Source organism: Gouania willdenowi, chromosome 1, assembly GCF_900634775.1.
Source record: "Gouania willdenowi chromosome 1, fGouWil2.1, whole genome shotgun sequence".
NCBI lineage: Eukaryota > Metazoa > Chordata > Actinopteri > Blenniiformes > Gobiesocidae > Gouania > Gouania willdenowi.
The window spans coordinates 33,119,513-33,143,221 of record NC_041044.1 but is presented as its reverse complement, the minus strand read 5'-3'; the positions used below and the strand labels follow the sequence as shown (position 1 = coordinate 33,143,221).

The 23,709-nt window shown below is 38.0% G+C and overlaps 2 protein-coding genes across 5 annotated transcripts in view; one reads left to right on the top strand and one right to left on the bottom strand.

Annotated features, from left to right (window-relative positions):
* Positions 1-377: 377 nt before the first annotated feature.
* fgf20a (fibroblast growth factor 20a) lies at positions 378-2,570 on the bottom strand. The gene is made up of 3 exons (XM_028453270.1): positions 2,062-2,570; positions 1,168-1,271; positions 378-1,044 (listed from the first exon to the last, which is right to left on the bottom strand). Exons 1-3 carry the CDS (start codon positions 2,378-2,380, stop codon positions 799-801), a joined length of 669 nt encoding a protein of 222 aa, XP_028309071.1. The 5' UTR covers positions 2,381-2,570; the 3' UTR covers positions 378-798.
* A 6,985-nt stretch (positions 2,571-9,555) lies between these two features.
* micu3a (mitochondrial calcium uptake family, member 3a) overlaps positions 9,556-23,709 on the top strand; it is a 31,502-nt gene continuing 17,348 nt past the window's right edge. For all 4 annotated transcript variants that reach the window (XM_028455211.1, XM_028455204.1, XM_028455195.1 and 1 more), the window contains exons 1-7: positions 9,556-9,862; positions 12,732-12,879; positions 16,787-16,818; positions 18,448-18,526; positions 21,233-21,280; positions 23,046-23,128; positions 23,347-23,418. In XM_028455211.1, coding sequence (XP_028311012.1) covers positions 9,614-9,862; positions 12,732-12,879; positions 16,787-16,818; positions 18,448-18,526; positions 21,233-21,280; positions 23,046-23,128; positions 23,347-23,418 — 711 coding nt within the window. In that variant the 5' untranslated portion in view covers positions 9,556-9,613. The remainder of the gene's footprint in view (positions 9,863-12,731; positions 12,880-16,786; positions 16,819-18,447; positions 18,527-21,232; positions 21,281-23,045; positions 23,129-23,346; positions 23,419-23,709) is intronic.

Below are 23,709 nucleotides of genomic sequence, written 5' to 3'. Positions count from 1 at the left end.
TTTGGCTAAAGTCACGCAGAAACAAGATTCCTTCACCGGGTCCGAGGAAGAGTTTCAACAGCACATGTTGTATTCCTCAGGTCAAAGTTAGGCACTTGACCTTTTTTTAACATCTTCTTTGCTCTTGTTCCTCTTAAACTTCTGAGAAGAGTTGATGGATGTTAACAAAAATTGATTTAATTGGGAATCCGTCCTAATAGTCGGTCCAGAACAAAGCATGTAGATCCATGTCCAAAGCAGGCTGCTTTCCAGTGCACACTACTACCACTTTATATGTAAACCTGTATAGTGAATTTACTTTAGGATTGTTGTCGAGTATGCTTAGCAGCCCCAGTAAAACTTGGTTTTAACAAAAAAATATATATAAAAATGATGGCTGGAACAGTGAAATGAAGAAGAACAAGCAAGTACTGCACCAAACCAGTCCAGAAGCGGCACTGGCTAAAGTCCACACCATTTTCCTTGTTAGCATGCAGTTTGGACAGACTTCATTGGTAAAACCCTGAAGTAGATCCAAAACCATTTGGTTTGGCCCTCAGGACCTTTGCATAGGTCAATAAAAGAGGTCCAGGTTGTCAGTACCTCACATCTTCCACAGAATATCTTTAGTGCTGTTCAGTCCTGTTTTCCAACCAGTGTGGCTGTTTCTTCCCACCATGTAAGCAATAGGGTGCATCAGGTTTGTGCAATGGCTCTCTCCGTTCTGGCCAGATCTACAAGATCTTTCATTTTCCTTTAAAAGATAAAGTATTTTGGTGCACATGATCAGCATTTCAACCCAAAGTCCTCCCGTCAGTCTCAACTTTGGCCAAGTACGTCTCTGTACAGATCTGGAACCCTATCCGGATCTACGGGCCTCGGAAGAAAGTGGGTGAACCTCTGATGCCGCCTCGACCTCGTGCCATCACGTGACGTTCCATCCTTGTTGAGAGCAACAAAGTAAAAGGCCCCCCTCTCTCCGTGGCGATAGATGTTGGACGAATACGTGTTGTACCAGTTCTCTTCAAACTGCTCCCTGAAAACACATTCAGCCGACAGCTTCTCCTACAGGAAAACAGAACACAATGACTTTCAGTGTGTGCAATGAGCCGCCTACTGGCTGTACTTGTGCTTAACATCCATCCAACAGTCACCACAAATCTATTGATAGGTGTGTAGGCTACTCACCGACCCATACAGCTCTCCTTTGCTGTTCATGGCGAGGTAAAGGCCACTGTCTACTCCTCTGATGCTGACCAGTCCCACAGCGAGGCTGATAAACTCCAGAATGCCTGCACACACAATAAACTGTAATTAATTACAGAAACTCTAAACCTGTCTACAAAAACAGAAGACACACTAAAAAGTATTACAATGACATTATTCTACTTATTTTAATGTTGTAAAGATCTAAACCGACTGATGTCAGGTGATACTGGAATTGATTTTTGGTTCAGTGAAAGCCTAATTTAATCTTTAATTAAATGGGTTTTTTTTTTTTTAATCTCAAAGTGGAGAGGAGCATTTTGCATTTTTTATCAATTTGCACATAGAGGTACATATATTGATAAATATTTGAAGTTAATGGTTTTTATTAAATCTCAAAGTGAAGAGGAGCACTTGTGATTTTTTATCAAGTTGCAGATAGAGGTACATATAATAATAAATATTGAAAATTAATGGATTTTATTAAATCTCAAAGTCAAAAGGAGCACTTAGGATTTGTAGTTTGAAGTTGCAGATAGGGGTACATATGTTAATAAATGTTTGAAATTACTGTAATCTGAATTTAAATGGGATCTGAAACATTAAAAATTATGATGATATGATAAAGTGCAAACAGAAAATATGCTTCAAGTATTTTAGGGCATTGTTGCATGGATGTTTACTGCATTAATAGCCACTTAAAGTAAGCGTTTTCCATATGTCATCCTAAATACTATAATGAAGGCAAAGATGATCAAGCGATAACGCATAATTTGCTCCAGTTTTCCTCCTCCTGGAAAGGATTGCAGAATGAGGGCAGTAAAAGCAACAGTAGCAGTTCTCAGGTTTGTTTTTTCCTGCCAAAGGGCTCCGTACCGAATCTGCTATGGTCCTTCCTGGTGCCCTGCACCGTGCCATCTGGATGGATCTCCAGGTGGAAGCCAGTCCTGCAGTAAAGCTGCCTCCTTCTCAGGATGCCTTTCAGATGGCTGAGGTCCGCCAGGCTCCGGGACAGTCTCTCTGCGGACACAAGGTGATCCAGCTGCTGGCTGTGTGCCCCCATCAGTCCGTTTACCGAGTTGTAGTCCACCGCCCCGGCTGGGGTGAGAACGAAATGAGAGCCAACAGGAGCCGTGAGTCCCAAGCCGTCCAGAAGCCCGTTGGCGAAGCTGCCGACCTCGGCCGCTGCCCCCATCCCAGACTCCCGGTCCGCTGCAGGCGAAGGTGGAGGTGCAGTGGTGATGGGGGGAGAGGGTCTGCGAGGGTCCGCGGAGCTGCACGAGGGAAAAGTTGCAGGTGGAGAAAATTCACAGCGGGTGCACGCTTTTACGCACCGGTTTGACTGCGTGTATTAAGGAGTGCGCGCGTGTATCCTCCTGCTCTCCTTTCCTCCTTCTATTAGAATGCTATTTATCCTCCTATCTCTCCTCTATGTCCTCTCTCCACCTCAGGATACTCCCCTCCTCTCATCAGGGGTTTCCTCTCTCTCTCTCTCTCTCTCTGTCTCTCTCTCTCTGCCTCTCTCTCTCTCTCTCTCTCTCTGTCTCTCTCTCTGTCTCTCTCTCTCTGCCTCTCTCTCTCTCTCTCTGTCTCTCTCTCTCTCTCTCTCTCTCTCTCTCTCTCTCTCTGCAGAATGAATGAATGCCAAATAGAACAATCTCCTCATCCCTTCCACACAAATTGAAATGACTGCTTGCTGATGACATCAAATTGGTAATTGTCACAAATACTCGACGGGTCTCAAAAGTATTTAAGATACAAATCTTAGCAATAGGCAACTGCATTTCAGGTTACATAATCATTTACAATTGTATGACTCAGCACTGCATCATCACATTCAATCATTCTAATAATGTTTAAAAGTAGGGGTGGGATGATTTACACGCGACTGTAATATTAACAAAGGTCACAAGATCAAGATATAACGTCAGTAGTACGAGGGGTATAGCAATATTTATTATAAGTAAATTTACTGCTACCGTGGGTCAGGTGGTAGAGGGGTCGTCTCCTGATCGAGTCGTTGGGGTTTGATCAGGGCTACACCTGTCAAAGTGTCCTTGGGCAAGACACTGAACCCTAATTTGCTCCCATTGGTTGACTTGCGCCTTGGATGGTAGCTCAGTCCCATTGGTGTGTGAATGGGTGAATGAGCTGATATTGTAAAGCGCTTTGGGACTACTTCGGTGGTTATAAAGCGCAATTTAAATCAAGTCTATTTACCATTTACTTTAATCTCCTGACATGTTTCGTCTGCCAACTGTAAGTCTTCCTCATAGGTATATGCTGATCACTTTTGATTGTAATAAGTATGCACTGAAGTTATTTGATTAAAAGTATGTTGGGGTTTTTGCTCCTCCTTCCAATGAAAATATCTCCTTGTATTGTTATCATGAGCCCAGTATCGTATATTGTATTGCTTTACTATATAGGGCGGTGGCAACGTAACGGAGGAGGTGGGTATGTAATCAAAGGGTCAGGGTTTGAATCCAACCTGGATGCTGAGTAAGTCCCTTAACCCTAAATGCTCATCCTTAAATTTTCCTCAAATTATTACACAATAATTCCCTTAATTAAATAGAAATTGGTGACAAAATCTATGAAATTTTAATTGATGATCCTGTTGGGACTGATATCTATCACTTATTGCTTGGATATTGTTGGTTTCTTACATATTTAGCATTTTATATATACTTAGAAGTGCAAACAGTAGGTCACAATAATGTTGAAAGTACTAATTTTCCTGCATAAAATCTGTGGCCCACTTGAGCTCAAGCTGCTCTGTATTTGGCCCCTGAAGTAAAATGAGTTTGACGCCCCTGCTTTAGGACCACCTCACCATGCGCAAGGTGCAGTGAACATAACACCATTTATTTAAGGCAGTGGCTATCCATACTGTTGCTGTCTCAATATACCGACATTCTATCCGTATGCAGCGCGTGATAGGTCAGTCATTGGCCAGTTTAGGTCGCGTGTCTAAGACTAAACTTTACTCTAAACCTAACCCTTAACCCTAAAAATTGTTGTGATACTGGGTTATAGCCTAGCCCTAACCCTGACCATGGACCTAACCCTAGCCCTAAGACTTTGGTAACCGTACCAATAGCACCGGGGGTTGTCTGTATGGCAACCGTACAAATAGAAACTTTCTTTATTAAATAATAAATAAAGTTTTGATATATTGTACAGGACATTTTGAGTTTTAAAATGTCCCATTCACTTTGTTCTTAAAACTTACAACTGTAGCATTGTGTAGTTATTATCAAGTAATTGGTCTAATTAGCCATAATTTACAACCCAAAACTACTTTAACAGGAGTCAAAGGGCCAACGACTGCTGCAACATGACCTATAAGAACATGACTGAAAGCCTTTAAATGACACAATGACTCTGAGTTTGCCATTGTTTAAATGTCACATTAATGTGTGCTTGTAAAATGTAACTCTTTTACATTGTGCATGTGTATCCATCCAAACAGCGTTGAGAAGTCATTCAGCAACGCTTTACAGCACAGCCCCTTTTTTTCCCCAAATGAATCAGGTGCAGCTAAGAAGACAGAGGAAAGCCCCCATTTGCGTAATTTTCGCACTCGGCTGTTGATTTATTGCTCCCGTTTTATGTAACCCTGCAGCCGACACACACACACCTGTGCAAACGACATCACTTGGCTGTCAATCCCTTCATTGATCTTTGCACGTTGCTTTGAACAGCGCAGGAGCCCGTATATATCCTTAATTGTGGTCTTAAAAAGAGATTCAAAGACAGTGGGGCTTCAAAGCGCAGGGATCCACATGTGAGCAGGTCGCGCAATAACAACCAGAAGAAGGGAATACACACGTTTGAACTGAGAAGCCTCAGAAAATACCCCTTGACACATACAAGGCCTTCACAAAGCTGTTCAGACCACAGGGTAACTTTGAACCAGAAACACGACCAGTAACTTCTGAAACCAATGATAAATACAGTCAAAAACAATTGATATTACAACAATATGTACAGGGGGTAACGGTTACACATTGTGGTATCAAATGCAATGTGCTTTTCGGGGGGCTTTTTTTTTTGCCTGTGAAACCATGCATTACATATAAATTATACAAGAGGTGAACACTGCTCAACAACAAATGCAGTAAAATAAATAAATAAAGAAAACTGAATTTCAAAACTTCTTAAAGTTGTGTTTAAGTGAAGTTGACAAAATAGTTTCAATTTTTTTTTCTAAAAATAAAAATAAATTAACATTTAAATGACAAAAATAAACGTTTTACATGACAAAATCACCATCATTGTATTTGTGTATTGTCCTTAGAATGTTAGGAAGATCATGGTCTCTGCGGAGATAAACTATTTCTTACACACACCTGATATCGCACAGCATACTATTGAGCTCTGTTTCCTTGAGAAATAGTAATAATATGGTAGCTAATATAGGGTCATGTAATGGTAATAATAGGGTGAACCCACAGTCCTAGCAGTTGTACAACTCATTTAACGCATATCTACAGTGTTCAGGACCCTTGTAAATGTGACTAAGTCAAACAGAGCCAAAAAAAAACTTAAGAAAATTAGATTAATTAAAAGGTTTTAGATAAACTGTGATTTTACAACAACAATAACAACAACAAATGCAGTCAATCAAATAAATAAATAAATAAAAATAAAAACTGAATTTCCAAACTTCTTAAAGTTGTGCTTTTAGTGCATGTTGTTTTCTTTTCTTTTTTATCAGTTAACAAAATGTTACAAAAAAATTAAAAATAAATAAAAAAAAAAATATTGCATGTAATGATAATAATAGGGTGAAATCACAGTCCAAGCAGTTGTACAATGATTAGAACTCACATATCTACAGGGTTCAGGGGCCTTAAGCTTAGGGAAATTAGATGACAACAACAGATGCCGTAAAATAAATAAATAAAAACTGAATTTCCAAATTGCTTAAAGTTGTATTTAAGTGCATGTTTTTTTTTTAATCAGTTACCAAAATATGTATTTTTTAAAAACAGAAAAACTAGCATTTTCGTGCAAAAATAAACAATAAGATGTTCAATGATTATAAGTAGGCTATAACTCATTTGACATATGTGTTTAGAGGCCTTATGTCAAACAGATCCAATAAACTCTGTAAGCTTAGGAAAATTAGATAAATAAAAAAATGACATTGTTAAAAGGTTTTAGATAAACTGTGATTTTTCAACAACAATATAGCCTCAGCCTCATTATGCCACCATCAGTTGTGGCCCTCAGGCGCTATATTTTTTAAAAACATCCCTGAATGACATTGATTTTGTCAGCGCCAAAACACGTGGTGCTCCAAAGGGCCCGTGGCCCCCAGAGACTGTTGTTGATTAATGAGCAGGTGCTTTGGCGTTTAGGTCGTTTTCTTCCACTGTCAACAACCAAAGCAACGTGGTCAAAATTCTCTGTTATTTTTATGCATGTGCGCTCATGGTGAGCTCACCATGCGTCGTGTTGCCTCTTTCCTGTGTTTCTACTATTATTATTATTATTATTGTTAATAAGGACCTGGACCACAGATATAGGAACTTTCCTTTAAATGTGACAGCATCGATCAGTATAGCCTGGGGCTGATCAGATATTGACCCACGGTTCCCAATGAAGACGTCAACTGGACTTTGCATAGCGAGTGCACTGCAGCCTCATTTTCTCACAGAAGGTCATTCCCAGAGTCACGTGGTTTGTTTTAAATCACGTTTTCCCCCGTTTGGGACATGGGGACAGAAAGAGCCGGGGAAGGCTGTCATATGGGTGATGATGAGGAGAAGGAAGAAGAAGAAGAAGAAGAGGGTGGAGGAGGTAGCCCTGAGGTTATTCTGCCCCCCAAACACAAATACACAGAAACCAATCCAATCCTAATCGAATACCAGGATCAAGAAACAACAATATAAGTAGCCTCGAGGTTATTAATGTGAGGGGTTTCCAACATGTGGAAGAGATCTGGTCTGCCTTGGAAGTATAAGACATTAAGAATAATAGATCACCAATTAAAATACATATATATATTTTTAAGTTATAGCTATTTAATGTGTTAATTACAATGTACCAAGCCAGATGATGGCCAGTTAAAATAGCTCTCTGCCCCTTTTCCCGAATGTAAAATCTGTGTATTTCTACAGTTTTTATATATTTAGGTTAATGAATGAACTCTAAATATGTTGAAAATTGAATTATTGAAAGCTTTTCGCTTGGGTTTCATAATCAAAAGTAAGAAGAAGTTTTAGATATTTGTCTTGATCCTATATATTTGCTATTTCAAAAACATTTCTAATGAGCCCTTCATTTGTTTTATAATAATAATAATAATAATAATAATAATAATAATAATAACAATAATGGATAACAAATAGACAACCAACCAACCATTTAAAAACCAAACCACAGGAACAGTATATAGACTTTTAATTTTTATACACAAATCCAGTTGTGTTTTGAAAAACATCAACATTCATTTCAACAAAATTGAAGTAAAACAATTATCTCTTTTTTAATCTGTTTAATTTGTCTAAATACGATCCACTGAACTTCATGTGTAAACAGGTGATGAGAACAAGCATCACACCTCTCTTTTCTTCTTCCAACATCAAAGTAATCAGAAAAGCCCCATCAGCTATCATAGTCCTACATGTAAAGACTTTAATGAGGAATATGTCTTTGATATTTGTTAGATATTCCCTCTGCCTCTTTGCATCTATGGCTGAAAAAATAAAATACAGACCTATTAGGATTGGTGTCATCTGACCACTTAGGGCTACAATTTCACCTACGCTAAAGTGACTAGTATTTCATTAACCTGTCTATTGAGTTGATTTAAGTAACACCATCAGTTACCACTTAAATAAGAAAAAAACTGTTTTGTGGACATTAAAACTACAATCCCCAATTTCATGACCGTTAACCCATTTCAAGTGTTAAAACCATAATAATAAAATAATAAAAAATACTCTTAATAACACATTATAACCAAGATCAAAATATCCAGGAAAAATATGATAGGACAACAACACATGAAAGGTCACAGACAAAGGTATAACTAATTGAAAATGTCACATTTTAGCCATTTTTTTTAAAATGTTTTGATAAAAAGAATGAAATACAATACATTTGTGTGATGACACCTATTTTTTTTCTAAATTTAGACTAGGAATTGGATTGCAGGATGACTTCTTCCAATGATAACATTCTGGATCTAGATATAGGACAGATACAGTAGCTCTCAGCCCCATGAGATGATATGTGATAGGATCACATAGGATTTCATATACTGGTTTTCTTACCACTGTTCAAACACATGGATGTTTGAAATCTGTGATTCGACATGTCTGAGTATGATTAAATGATTGAGTGAAGGATTGTTAGTTGTTGACAGACTAGTGTACGTCGCCTTTTGCGGCTTGTTTTTGTTGTTGCCAGATTCCATCACCTTGATATTGAATGAATGAATTCCAAAACATTTCAAGGTAACCCTCATTTTTCAGTGCCTTTCCCATCAATCACTATGATTTATCTTATTTATTTAATACATTTTCAGATTGTGCGTTTATATCATTTAGAAACATTTTACCAATTTACTTTTCTTTCACATTAATTTATTTTGAGGTTGGTTATCTTTGGTTTTGCTAAGTAAATGTCTACATAATAAAATAAAGGCTTGGTTTTAGAGTTGACAAACCAAATTGCTTTAACAAACAAATCAGCAGAATTTCAGGGTATATGCTCTGTATGCTCGAGAAAATTATCAATATAAGTATCAATATTCTTATAAATGTCCTTTTTCATGAGTATGAAGCTGAATTTTAGAAAAAAAAAAAAATCAATTCTGGAACTTGTTAAAAACTATTGCTAAAGTGTCAATTCTTATAATCAACCAATGTGGGTTTATAAGAATGAGATATATAACTATGCTTGCTTAGTGATTGTGTAATGTTTTTTTTCTTCCCCTCCTTTTTTCTTCCGATTTCAATACGTTTTTGTATACAATATTATCCAATGCAAAACCCTTACTTATCTCATTATATTTATGTGTATCTGTCCTCTACTGTTCTGTTATCATGTGCAATGTTACTTATTCATTCTCCTTCCTGTTAAATTTCCTTTTTGCATAGGTAAACATTTTAATATTTATCTTTGGCAGCTATTAGGATTAATAAAGTATAATCTACTAATCTAATCTGAAAATTAAAAGCAGTGTTTTTTTTATGCCAAATTGTCCAGGGGGTTAGTAAAATACTGAATGACATGAGATTAGGTTTGCTTTTTTTTTTAAAAAAAAATGTATTTACTCAGTAAAGCATCAAATCCTCTTTTAGCATGACTTTAGCTTCTCACGAAATCTCGCGATAAAACGCGTTAGTTCGGCGCTGCCAGGGTGAAGTTGAACCACAGCAACAGCAGCAGCAGTTTAACCTCCGCAGCTATGGCCGCTTTCCGCAGAGTGGCAGCACTGGTCGGAAAGGTTCACCTCTGGTCGGCTGCTGGACAGGGGTTGGTGGCCAATGCCTCGGCCAATGGACGTCGGAGATATTTGGCTGTCGGTGTGTGTGTCGCTGCGGGGGGAGCCGCGGTGTTTTACTTCCACAACGACGGGACAAAAAGGAGAAGGATGGAGAGACGCAGCATCGACGGGTTGCTGCCGTCCATCCCCACCGTGGAGGCAAAGGAGAAGGTTAGTATGGATGGAAAGAGGTGCTCTGGGAATCTTTTGACATCTCTTGACTTGAATAGGAAACTATGGGGATGTATGTTTGACCGTTTCCGCCACGAAACGAGGTTTTGTCAGCGAGGCCCTGCTCAGCAGCAGCAGCGTGGCTGCTTGTTTTGGACCAGTTCTCCTCACAGTGTGTCACTTATTTCCAGAACGCCCATGGAAACAGTGGCTCACTGTCTGGGAGCTCTCCATCACCTGGTGCTGAAACCACAGCCCATGTCATTATTGTGGAAAACCAGGCTATAGTGATTATAACGGCCAAAACATAAAGTTTAACACTTTTTCTTTTATTGTTCTTGTATAATTCTCGAGCTGGTGATATCCAATATAAATTGCTATATTATGAACTCAATAAAGTCTTATTAGAAAGACCATTCTAGGAACATTTTCTGATGAAAAATGCCACACAGGCACATTACTTAATGGCTGCGCAATATGTGCCACTTACATATTACATATACATATTATATATTATTGCTGTCCTAGGTGTCTTATACTTATTAACGAGATATGTCTTAGTTATTACTTGTGATATATATTCTTATTTTATAGCTTTTTAACTTAAGTGGGGGAGTGTTGATTTTTCCCTTAAAGGAAATTAGTTTAAAAATGAGCCAAGTTTAGTATTACATTCGCATATGCAAATAGCTTGATTTATGAGTTGATGATAACTTGCTGGTTTTCTATTTATTTTTTTAATTTTGTCTAAATGTGTATACTACAGATGCTTGTGCTGAAAGCCAGGTACAGCTATGTATATGTGCTTCAGTTTCTGGATAAATTACATGCCTCTGTAATCCTGCATCTGCTTCTTTTCCAACCATCTGTCGTGCTACACTTTCCATGCTATTTGTTTAATTGTTACAAATCAGAAATCCTCTTACTGATTAGTTAGATCTCATGTTTCCATCTAATTTTTCAGTTAACAAAAACATACACCTTAAAGCTGATATCCGGAGTTTCTGAGAAATCTATGTTTATGTATGATTCTTTTGAAATGCGAAAAAATACCCAACTAGTCTTTTACTGTGGTCTACTGCCGGTGGTCATTCATATACATTAATGTATATAAGTCCCTCCTTTGTCCTATAGACCCCTATACAAATGGAAACGATCGCCGAGTGCACCCAGCCAATAGGCTTTGACTTTCTGTTTTTGAGACTGTCAGTCAAAGTGAATCCGGAACTGTGCACGGAAACAAGGCCACGCGTCACAACAGCAAACAGGTAAACATGATTTCGGCTCTTACCTGACCCATAGACCTATATCAACGCGACCTGATTCAACCTTGTTATGTTCCGTGATGCGCATGCAGAAAAGAAGAGGCGTGGCTTCTGGTAGATCGGCAGAGGCAGGGGGAGGAAGTGAGGCTGTATAGGGCGGGACATTGAGACGTTTCTCAGAAAGTCCAGATAGCAGCTTTAAAGGGCCCATGTTAAACTAAATTAACTTTTCTGTGCTTTAAACATCATATAAGTGCTATTAGGGCTTCATACACATGCCCAAAGTGTTTTTTTTCATTGATTCCCTCAATCAGTTAGTTGGAGGGTGATTTGCTCCTTTCTTACTGCAGGGTGAGCCCAAACACCTTGCTCCAATTTGATGACGCGTTCCCACTTTGATGACGAATTTGACGCGGCACTGAGCTGGAGAAGCCGCGCCTCCAGGAAGCTCTCTGTTGTAATTGACATGTAAACAGACACACCCACGAAGGTTAGCATTTCAGCATCATTCGCGCAGTGCTATGTATGTATTTTCTGCAGTCTATGTATGTACCGGTGAACTCCCCGCCCCCACGCTCTGTCTCGTGTTTATAAAGCAGCATGAGCTCAGCTACGGAGTGAGTGGGAGGAGGGCGGGCCATCCTCTGGCCTTACGTCATCGTGCGAGGAGGAGGAAGTCAGTGTCCTGTCTATAGACATTTTTTGGATTGATACGATAAATCGCGTGGTGAAATATCGAAGTATATCGCAGAATAATTTTTTTTTACACCTTTAGTGTGTGTGTGTGCATTTGTGTGCAACGCTGTTGGATTACTATTACTTTGTTTAACATTGATTTTGAACTGAACTGACTTTGCAAAATCTTCCAAGATATATTCATTAGCAAGAATCAAAATGAAGCTATGCCCCATTATATGAGTGCAGAGCATTCCACTCTAGCATGTTCAACTCATGGCTCCTCAGTAGAAGCAGCATCAACGCTTTATGGCTGAACTTGAGTTCTTATTAGCATTAACCTCTTTGTTGGGGCCCCATGACAAACTGGTTTCTATTGAGAACTTTTCTGATAATTACTCAACTAACTTGTGGCTACACAATGTTAGTGGAGCAACATTGCTTCATTCAGGGATTAGGTAATGATGGGCAAGAGCTACTGGCCTTTTACACACAGAGAGAGGGAGATAGTAGTGCAAGAATCTTGGTTTTCTAAAGAAACTGTATGGATTTTAGGCGTTGATGATGATGACAATTAAATGTCAAGGTCAGAGTAGCTATTTGTGAGACTCTTGGATTTTCTGCTCATGTCTGCAAATGGACAAATCTTCCTTTCCTTGTCAGTTACCAGTTTGTCAGCAACAAAATAAATAATATAATCACAGTTTCAGGAAAAAAAAAAAAAAAAAACCTAAACAGAGTCAGAAAAGCTTAGAAAAAGTGGTATCCTGAAAAGCTAAATTTCGTTAATCTTTTCGTGAGGTGATACTGACCACGGATCATATTTCATTTTATTGTCTTTTCTAAAACTCTAAAATATATTTGCTCAATACAGACAGAAACCCGTTATTGGTTGCCGTGATGTTTGAATCCTTGATTTATGTCTGCAGATACATCCCAACGACATTGGAGATGGAGACGTGCACATGTCCTCGCACGAGTATCGATTCCGAATGTTCAGCTCTGTGGAGTACGAAGGACAGCTGTACATGACGCCGCAGAACTTCATTGAGTCGGTAACCATGAGTGAACCAAAAAGTATGTATCAAAGAGAGAATCTACTGTTGTTGGTGTGGCTTAACCCTCAATTTCCACTGGTTGCGGCTCTGCTGCGTTACATCTCCACCGTGCCACCGGAGCTGATAGGTTTCCACTTTAGTCTATGTGTTAATTTCCACTGGGTCCGCTGCGCTGCGTGTCTGCTCCTTCACAGCTGCGGCAGTCCGGCGCCCTCCGCCAGATATATGCGGGGCTTCTATTTCTGGTGGACACCGGAGCACGTACTTCGCAATAAAATATCTTTACTTTTCAAATCAAAACACTTCAGATTATATTTCAAGTGACTACATCACCAAAACATCATAATGTGTAAAAACAAAATCACATTCACTATATTGTTTCCTCTCATACTGTAACTGCACCGTAAACTTCAGCAACTTTGATTTAGTTCATGTTTTACTGGTGCAGTTTTATCTCTTCTCTGTTGGCTGTTGCTAAAAAATGTTGCTATGACAAATCCAGAGAGTCCGACCTTCTTGTTCTCCTTCGTTAGCAACACTGACCTGTTTATCTTTTTATTGTTGCATTTATAACACATACCTTTAACTGCATTCTCGCGCGATTATATAATTATCGTGAGAACTCCTCTGTCTCGTGACGTCACAGTCGTCCAACCGGAGTGCGTCGTGGCGCACTCAAAATGCAACCGGTGGGGATTACCGGACGGCGGACAGCGGGGCAAAATCGGATCGGTGCCGTGGCACAGCGGAGACGTATCCAGTGGAAACCCCCCATGAGTGTCTATGAAGGCTCTCAGTCATCCTGTGGACATATTGATTGTAGCACTTACTTAAGTCAACTGAACTTTCATACAGTAATGCACTTCTTTGTAACTCTTAGATTCCTTAGATATTAATTCAATTGGTGTGTGCCAGGGTTGGTGTCAGTTATAATTGTATTCACGTAGTTGATAATTAATAACAATTACGGTGTAACTATAATTGTAATAGTAGCTGAAAAAAATCTGTTCCTGCTGTAATTGTAATTGAATTGTAATTGAGTTCAGATAAATGACTTTGTAACTGTAATTGGCATGGAAATTCTATAAAAACGGTCATTTACAGTGTAATTAAACGTATACCTGGGAAACCATGTTACAGTTCTATGACTTACACATACTATAACAGTTATTGAAGCATGTTTCAGATCAACTTTTCCCACTACCTGTCAGGTCTCTTGAGGAACATTTTACCTTTTACATTTTTTTTTAAATTTGGGTATTGTATCAGAAAAAAGGCTCAGATGCCCACACCAAAAATATTAAGACTACTATTTACATGGATGAGGAAGCCTAACAAGGAGACCAAGAGATGAAAAAGAAATTGCGATAGAAAATATTTTTTAATGTATTTTAGATAGCAGATTTAAGACATAAATCAAAATTGACTCATTATCATTAGATATGCCAACAGAAAGCTAACACAAGAGAAGGTCACGTTTTATTTGTTTTTGTATAAAAGGAATAAGAGAAGAGCAAAAAATGTGGATAATTAAACCATACCTTCAACCATTTCTGGACAACAATGCCAGTTCTTTGCAGCAGACAGAGTCAACTCAACTTGAGTCGGCATTAATGAGCAGCAGTCAATCCTGGTTGCCTGTATTTACATGCATCTGAGCTCTTCTTCTCTTCTTCATGCCGTCTACAAAACAGCAGAGTTGGAACTGTCGCCCCCTGTGGTCACAGATATTTTCGGGTCACGGATTTTGTTTATCAAATTTTGGTAAACAAATGAGGTTTACATCAACTTTTTTAACTTTTACTAATTTTTAGAGCAAACCAAAGCAGCACAAGTTGTCATTTTGACTGAAAAAGCTGCTAGATCAATGACGTCATTTCAACATGGCGGCGCACATGCTCAAAAAGTAGTCCCATTTTTAAAAGTTAATGAAATGAATACGGTGCAAAATAATGCGTTTTGTTAGGCATAGATCTTCTAATAAGGACATGTCAAAGGTTTTAGGCCACATTTGTAAAAACAGTGGAGGATCACTTTAAAGGCTCAGTAATTATGATTAACTGAAATTGAACTTTAGTAATTGAGAATGTAATTATAACTGACTTTAAGGGGAAACATAATAATTGTAATTTGAATTGTATTAAAAAAAAATACAACCACGAGCTTAGTGTAGAGTGCTTTGAAGTTTATTAACCCTCCAGTATCTCATATCTGTTAATGGAAAATCTGTTTTGAGTTGAGGTCTAACTGTATATATATATATATATATATATATATATATATATATATATATATATATATATATATATAAACAATGGATTAACTATGTATTCGTTTATTCTCTGTCATTTTCAAAACTCTTCACCAATCAAAATGTCTACTTCAAGAAAGTACGGTCCATGTGCAAACTTTCAGCTTTATTTTGAGGCCTTTCACATCCAAATGTGGTCAACAGTGTAGGAATTGCCACTCATTTTTTACATGCCCTGCCCTCCCATTTCTAAGGAACCAAAAGTAACAGGACAATTGTAACTCTGCCTGATCAAGGGGGCTTCTTTTATTAGTCCACATACATGAGTTTAATAATAGTTTCAAGAAGATTCTAAGAGTTTAAAGGTAGTTGAAACTCTTAAGTTGTCATATCTATCGCAATCATTGTCATTATTTACTAAAAAAAGCTAAAACAAGTCAAGCAAATCATGATATTTAGCTGAATCAATTGATTTTATAATCTTAAAAAAGGCTAAATGCATTGGCGAGCCCTAAAAAGCTAAAAGAAGTCAAACATTTTAAACCTTCTCATGAGTCTTTTTTTCTTATGGTAAAATGGTAAATGGACTTGATTTATATAGTGATTTATCCCCACACTGAAGCAGTCCCAAAGCGCTTTACATATCAGCTCATTCACCCAATCACTCTCACATTCACACACCAATGGGACAGGACTGCCATGCAAGGCGCTAGTCGACCACTGGTGTCTTGGCCAAGGACACTTCAACACATAGTCAGGTACTGGGATCGAACCCCCAACCTCTCAATCAGAAGACGACCCTCTACCACCTGAGCCACGGTCACCCTTATCTTTGGTTGATAGTTGATTACGAGTTCATTGATTCAGAATTGATACGTATACCAAAACAATACCAGTAAATTTCGCCACACTTGAGTTTTCCAGATTTTCCCATCTTATCTAATATTACTCTTTGGTTCTCCCTGCCAAAATGAGATCTCAGTTCAAACACAAATCTCTTTGCAGAATCTGTCAACCTGCTGCCAGTTGTAACAGATTATCTCTAGCCAGTCGGCCTCAAAGCAGATGGCTTTACAACTTTTGTTTAGTCTGAGGTTAATGTTAGGCACCCACACACACACACACACACGCGCACACCTTCTTTTATTCAGTAGATATTCTAAATTATTTTTCTCTGAAGACATACAAGGGACTTTCTCATGAGCTTGCTGGGAGATCACAAGCTCAAAGCTGTTTGAATTTCATGCAAATAGTGCACCTGGGTGTGTGTGAGTGCGTGCGTGTGCGTGCGTGTGTTTATATCAAGCCTTAGTTTGCTGACACATGATACAGTCACACATCCTTTCAGCAGCCGACATCCTCTAATGCCCTCTTTGATGTTGAATTAGATGAACTTTGTTGTATAAAACAGAACAAAAGTAGTATGCGCTTTTACAGGGACATTCCATATACTACAAAGACAAGCACAGAGCACTTTAGACAGTACAAATGGGCCTGTGATGATGACAGTGCGTGTATACAGCCAGCCCGTCTTGTGTGTGTCTGTGTGTTGTGACTGTACCGGCACATTAAGACACATTTTTAGATGAAACTGATGCTATCTGAGTGACCGACCCAAACTCTCTTCTCTTCTTCTTTCCCTTCTTCTCTCCTCCTTTGTCTGGTTGGCCGGCAGACAAGAGGCCCTGGAGGTCCTTGAGCAAACAGGTGGGAGACACACACAGAATGCTTCCCTATTAATGCATCCATCCATCCATCCATCCATTAACCTGTTCATCCATCTCTCCATCCATCATCAATCCATCAAACCATTAACCCTTTAATGCATCAATCTATTCATCCATTCCTCTATCCATCCTTTAATTCATCCATCATCCATCCATTAACCTATTCATCCATCATCCATCAATCTTTTAACCCTTTAATGCATCATCCATCCATCCATCCATCCATCTTTTAATCTATCATTCATTCATCTATCCCTCCATCCATCCACCCTTTAATCCATCCACCTGTCCATCCATCCTTTAATCTATCATCCATTCATCCACCCATCCATCCCTCTATCCATCCATCAATCCATCATCCATCCTTTAATCCATCCATCCATTCATTATTTAACCTTCTGATTCATTCATTCATTCATTCATTCATTCATTCATTATTTAACCTTTTAATGCATCCATCCATCATCCATCCATCCATCTATTAACCCTTTAACACATCAATCTACTCATCTATCCATCCTTTAATCCATCCATCCATTAACCTATTCATCCATCCTTTCAACCATCATCCATCGATCCATCCATTAACCTATTCATCCATCCTTTCAACCATCATCCATCGATCCTTTAACCCTTTAATGCATCAATCTATTCATCCATCCCTCTATCCATCCTTTAATTCATCCATCATCCATCCATCTTTTAATCTATCATCCATTCATCTATCCTTCCATCCATCCACCCTTTAATCCATCCACCTGTCCATCCATCCTTTAATCTATCATCCATTCATCCACCCATCCATCCCTCTATCCATCCATCAATCCATCATCCATCCTTTAATCCATCCATCCTTTAATCTATCATCCATTCATCCACCCATCCATCCCTCTATCCATCCATCAATCCATCATCCATCCTTTAATCCATCCATCCGTTCATTATTTAACCTTCTGATGCATTCATTCATTCATTCATTCATTCATTCATTCATTCATTCATCCATCCATCCATCCATTCATTATTTAACCTTTTAGTGCATCCATCCATCATCCATCCATCCATCTATTAACCCTTTAACACATCAATCTACTCATCTATCCATCCTTTAATCCATCCATCCATCCATCCATCCATTAACCTATTCATCCATCCTTTCAACCATCATCCATCGATCCTTTAACCCTTTAATGCATTCATTCATTCATTCATCCATCTATTCACCCATCCCTCTATCAATCCACCCTTTAATCCATCCACCTATCATCCATCCTTTAGTTGAATCTATCCATTCATTAATCCACCATCCATCCCATAATCCATTCATCCTTTAACCTTTAATGCACCCAACCATCCATCTGTCCTTTAACCCTTTAATGCATTAATCTATTCATCCATCCATCCTTTAGAAATGGATGGATGATGTAATATATAATATACTATAATTTATATTTTATTATTGTTATTATTATTATCATTATTATTTATTACCATCTTAAACATAATAATGGGTCAGTTACACCACAGTGTTCTTTTTAACCCTTGTATGTGTTTTTTAAAGCATATTTTATTATTTACTGTGTTTTTTTTGTTTTTTTTTATTGGTCAGGAGTTGGAGAAGATTTTGTCTGATACTCCTCCAGTGTGGAGAGGATCCTCCAAACTGTTTCGCAACCTACGAGAACGAGGTCAGAACGCGTTTGCAGACACACATTTGCAGGGAAAGGCAACACAATAATCACATGTAAATTAAACTTTATATTGAGGCATATAGGTTGAATATTTACTCTTGTATATCAATGAATTGTGCATAGGTATAAGAAACAAGAAATCCTCCAATGTTTAGTTTTTGAAAATACAAAAAACTATTCATATTGTAGTAAACAAAACATGTATTTAAATTAATTTTATGTTTTCTATTTAAAATTTTAATCATTCACATTTTTTTTCTGAATGAACCTATCATTCATTCCAAATTTAGATAGTACTACATAGTTTTTGTGTCGCTGTAGGTGTCTCTAATCCGACCCTGGTGTCATGCTGTTCCTCCTCATAGATGAGCAAGCTGATGGAAAAACCAACAAAACAGACAATCCTCTACTCTCAGGTTTAAATGGGACAAGTCATTTACTGTCCTTGGCAATATGTCTATAACGGACTGCCATACAAGCTTCTTCTTTAACCATAAAATAGCACCTTTCTAGAGAAATTGAACCCGAAAAAGACATGTTATTGTTTTAATACATGCAATAAACCATATCACATGCACGCACATACATACAACAAAAACACAGCCACGCACACACAAGCACACACACAGACTGTGGGATACTAAAAAAAGCTCACCATGTGTGATCTCGCTCCTCCTCCTGCCAACAGAATTACTGTATGTTCTTCAGCCTGTAACTCGGGTGTGTTTAATGTCCTTAGAAAGGACAAGTATCATCGAGGACAATGCATCAATAAACCAAACAAAACAATTAAAAGGTTACAAAAAGGATGACAATCACATTCCAGGACACGCATGTAAAAGAGATCATTCATCTCAATCTGGTTCTTCCCCTCGTTAAATAAAGGCAGTGATAGAAATAGTAATAATAATAATAATAATTATAATAGGCAGCATCTAAGAGTCAACACTGGACCAGCAGTCACCTGATAAAAGCTAGACAACATATATACCGGTACAATTTACAATTCTAAAACAAATAATTTATGATTCACGAGTTGCATGTCACAATATGATATATTCCGGTACTGAATAATACAATATACATTGCAATATATCGCAATATCAATAATTACAAATTTCACTTTTATAGGTACAAAATAGTATGAAATACAATTTATTTAATTTTTTTTTTATTTGCGAGAACAAGTAAATGGTAGCTAACTGTAATTGAAGTACCAATATCACCAACAAGTTGTACGTTTATCAAACTGTCAAATTACATTTTTCAAATAAGTTTAACTTTTGCTTCTACAAAATATTCTGATTCTGTTAAATTCTTAAATTCTTAATAAAAAGGAACCACATGCATCTATAAAAGTGCCTAGTATGTTTTATGAAAATGAAGTGCAATCAACGTCCAGCTAAAATGAGGAGTGAGGTAGTTTAACAAGGTCTGATGTGGTTCACTGACACCTGATGACTGGGCATTTACGTGCTATGCATATGTAAGCACAATTAAATGTTTTTTTCACTGAAAAACATGATACAAATTTTTTTTTTTCTATTTTTTGGATCGATACCATAATTGTTCAGTGAAATATTGGGATATATCGCCAAATAGATTTTGTTCTTTAGTGTGCTTGCTGTTGCTTGATAGTTTTTCTGCTGTTCATGATGAGATTGCTATATTTTGCTAAAGAAAATATAAATAAGGACAAACATGATGAACTGATCCTGTATTTGGAGAAAGCATCAGTATTAAAGGGAGCATGAAACCATACAAAAAGTTCAACTGTGATTTCTCACTGTGAGGGTCTTCTGTTTACATTGTAGGATAAATCTTACTTTTGTTTAAAGAATGGATGACAGTCACATTCCAAACATGTCATTAAATAGTAAATATACAATATGAAAGCATGCTTGATAAGCTCTATAATAGTGTTGCATTGTTTCATTGTAGCACAGGGTTTTGTGACATTATGCACTCTTGGCCGATCCGCATCACCCCACCTCTTAATTTTCTAATACATTACTGAAAGCAATGTAAACACGCAGAGTGTGTTAGAGAAACATGAGCATTCCCAGTATACACTGTGTTGTTTGCGCAGCTCAAACTACAAGAGGATAAAGAGAAGTCCGTTCCAAACCAGCTCATCTGCACAAAAGCAACCGAGCATCAGCAAACCACAAGCTCACACCAGCTCCAACTGGTGTCGTGTTCACCTTTACACAAACACACACACATACACGCACACACAAATAGGAGAGCAGTGTCCCGTAACACTCAACCAAGTCACCCCAAACTATCTGAGCGATCAGACAAAAAAGGGTAAAAAGAAGGGAGAGAGCTGCAAAGATTCCTCAATGTGCCCGAGGCAAGAAAGGATCACGTCCAGAGACATTTTTCACTTACTTATCCAAACATGGACACACACACACACACGGACAGCCTTGTGTCTTATTAGGACACTTAGGGGTATAGAGAAATAAGCGGTGTGTGGTCAAACTGCTTTTGGCAGCTTGGCTTAGAGAAGACACATTTTAAGATGCTATCTTCAAGAAAGGAAGGATTACGTGTGTCAGAGTGCATGTCTGCGTGTGGGGCTCAGGAGGCCCACAGTCTTTGAACATCTGTAAACAGTGTGTGTGTATCACCGCGCATGTGTGTGTCCCTGTGTTTTGAATGTGACCTTTCCTCTCTGTCTCTGATCTCACTGCACAGGCATCATCTCATACACGGAGTACCTGTTCCTCCTTTGCATCCTGACAAGTGAGTCAACAAAATCTCCTTTTTTTCTCCCAACCAGATTCTCTTTTCTTTTTCTCTACATCACTTAACATAGTTGTAGTCTATTGTTTTGGAGATCCACGTTAGCAACAGGACAAAAAAACATTCCAGGATGAGCATCTCATTGCAGTCGAGGTGTTTCTAGCCTGCAGTGGGCCAGAGTCTTTTAAAGGTCCCTGGAAGGAAATATTTCAAGAAGCCACATCTCATGGACGATAAAGGCTCGCCCCACGTCCGTGTACGCTGATTATGGTTTGCAGGTTATTCCAGGTGTGCATTTTTAACTATCACCTTTTACTTGTGGAACACACGGCAGTAAGGATGCATCTTGGAAAAGTCAAGCTCGCAGAGGCAGAATGATGCATAAGGCACCAAGCTATGACACTTAAAACTATTATTTCAATGCAAAGCATTGAAATAATAGTTTTAAGCGTCACTGCTTTTGTCACTACACAAACTCATACTCTGCACCCCCTCTCTGAGCCCAAACTCCACACCCCGCCCTCATTACACACTTTCACACGTGCAGAGGCAACATTACAACAGACAGAGAAGGTAAACAGTTTGATAAAGAGCTACTGTTTACCAAGAAGAGCACAAAAGCTCAGTTATTTTGAGATGGTTTGATTTTAACCATAATGTTCATGTTAGCGGCATCGTGCTTGCTCTGAAACAAGCCACGGAACAAAACTTACTCACACATGCTGTCTCTTCAGAGATAGAAATCTAAAAGTGGAATGTTGATTTTGTGGAGTAACTCTGACCATGTATTGCCTTTCTGGTAAGACTTTAACGTGATCCTCCACTGTTTTTACAAATGTGGCCAAAAATCTTTGAAATGTCCTTATTAGACGATCTATGTAAATGCATTATTACAAAATGCATTATTTTGCACCATATTAATTTCATTAACTCTACTTTACCTTTTTAAAACCTGTATTCTGCCATCTTGAAATGATTGATGACATCACTCACCCATTTGCCTGTAAACATAAACATCCAATTGTTTTCTATTGGAGTGAAGCAATCAGGCTGCTTTTTAAATAATTTAGCAGCTTTTTCAGTCAAAATAGATAGGCGTAGATCTTCTAATGAGGACATTTTAAAGATTTTAGGCCACATTTGTAAACACAGTGGAGGATCCCTTTAAGAAAATATATAGAAATGTATCGTGCGTTTTGCAATTTTAAGAAAAAAAAAAATTTAGACATGATTCCATATCGTCCAGCTCTACTACCACCTGATGTTGGCATTGAAAGACTGCACAGAGCCCTAAAAAGCAAGGTTTCATTTCAGGTTGGCAGTGGTTGCATCCAAAGATTGAATTATTAATGAGTTGAGGAACACACTAACTAGTTTAATGTGTTTACTTGGCCTCTGTTTTTTTTAGATCTCATTCAACCTGTGCATTTGTAGGATATACTGATCAACATTTTGATGTAATGGCTCAATGTCAAAATTTATAGGACATGCACGCAAACTACAAATGATTGCTATATATAAATGATAAATTTACTACTTTTGTTTACCTGTAGCACTTGGAGATTGGTTTTAAATGTATTTAAATGTATTGCAAATGAAATGTATTATTATTGTTATTGGGGCCCATGCTATTTATTATTTTTCATGCAGCTTTTACTGCACACACATACACACTGATCCATATACATATAATGCACACATGCACATACATACACGTGCACTGGCTCTCTCTCTCACACTGTGTGTCCTCCTGTCTGTTCTCCAGAGCCTCATGCTGGCTTTAAGATTGCATTCAATATGTTTGATGCAGACGGCAACCAGATGGTGGACAAGAGGGAGTTCATGGTGGTGAGTCGCAGAGATCATATATACAGTAACTTTCCCCTTGTGAAATTTTATTGCAATTTTTATGCAATGATTAGTATAATAAATCATATTAATAATATTAAAGATATGTACATAAAAATATAGATATATATACATCCATGTAAATGGTAGATGGTTGTGATTGTGCCAGATTTGCCTTTGAGTTGTTAATGATTGCATCAATTTTTCCGCTATTACAGCTTCAAGAGATCTTCCGCAAAAAAAATGAGAAGAAAGGAAGGAAAGGAGATGCAGAGAAGTCAGCCCAGTTGGTAAGGAACCTGGTGTGAAAGAAGGTGTGCAAGAATTTCAATATAGACTGAAGACAGTGACATACTCCAAGTAGCAGAAAAAGTTAAACCACAGCATTGTTTAGACATGTTAGCAATAATTGCGACAAATTACCTCAATGATTGCAGTCATTATGGAGCGAAATATACTACACATTTATTGTAAATTTGAACATAACCACAACAAATCCCTATTAAGATCACTACATGGAGATATAGTGTTGTTTAAAGAATGCACACATAGATGTGTTCAAACACTGTTTGTGTAAATAG

What these genes read in the sequence shown, in the direction of transcription:
- fgf20a (XM_028453270.1), bottom strand. Translation starts at nt 2,380, where the DNA reads ATGGGGGCAGCGGCCGAGGTCGGCAGCTTCGCCAACGGGCTTCTGGAC. An exon ending in GAAGGACCATAGCAGATTCG is followed by an intron (nt 1,272 to 2,061) that starts GTACGGAGCCCT and finishes TTGTGTGTGCAG; the next exon opens with GCATTCTGGAGTTTATCAGC. An exon ending in AAGGAGAGCTGTATGGGTCG is followed by an intron (nt 1,045 to 1,167) that starts GTGAGTAGCCTA and finishes GTTTTCCTGTAG; the next exon opens with GAGAAGCTGTCGGCTGAATG.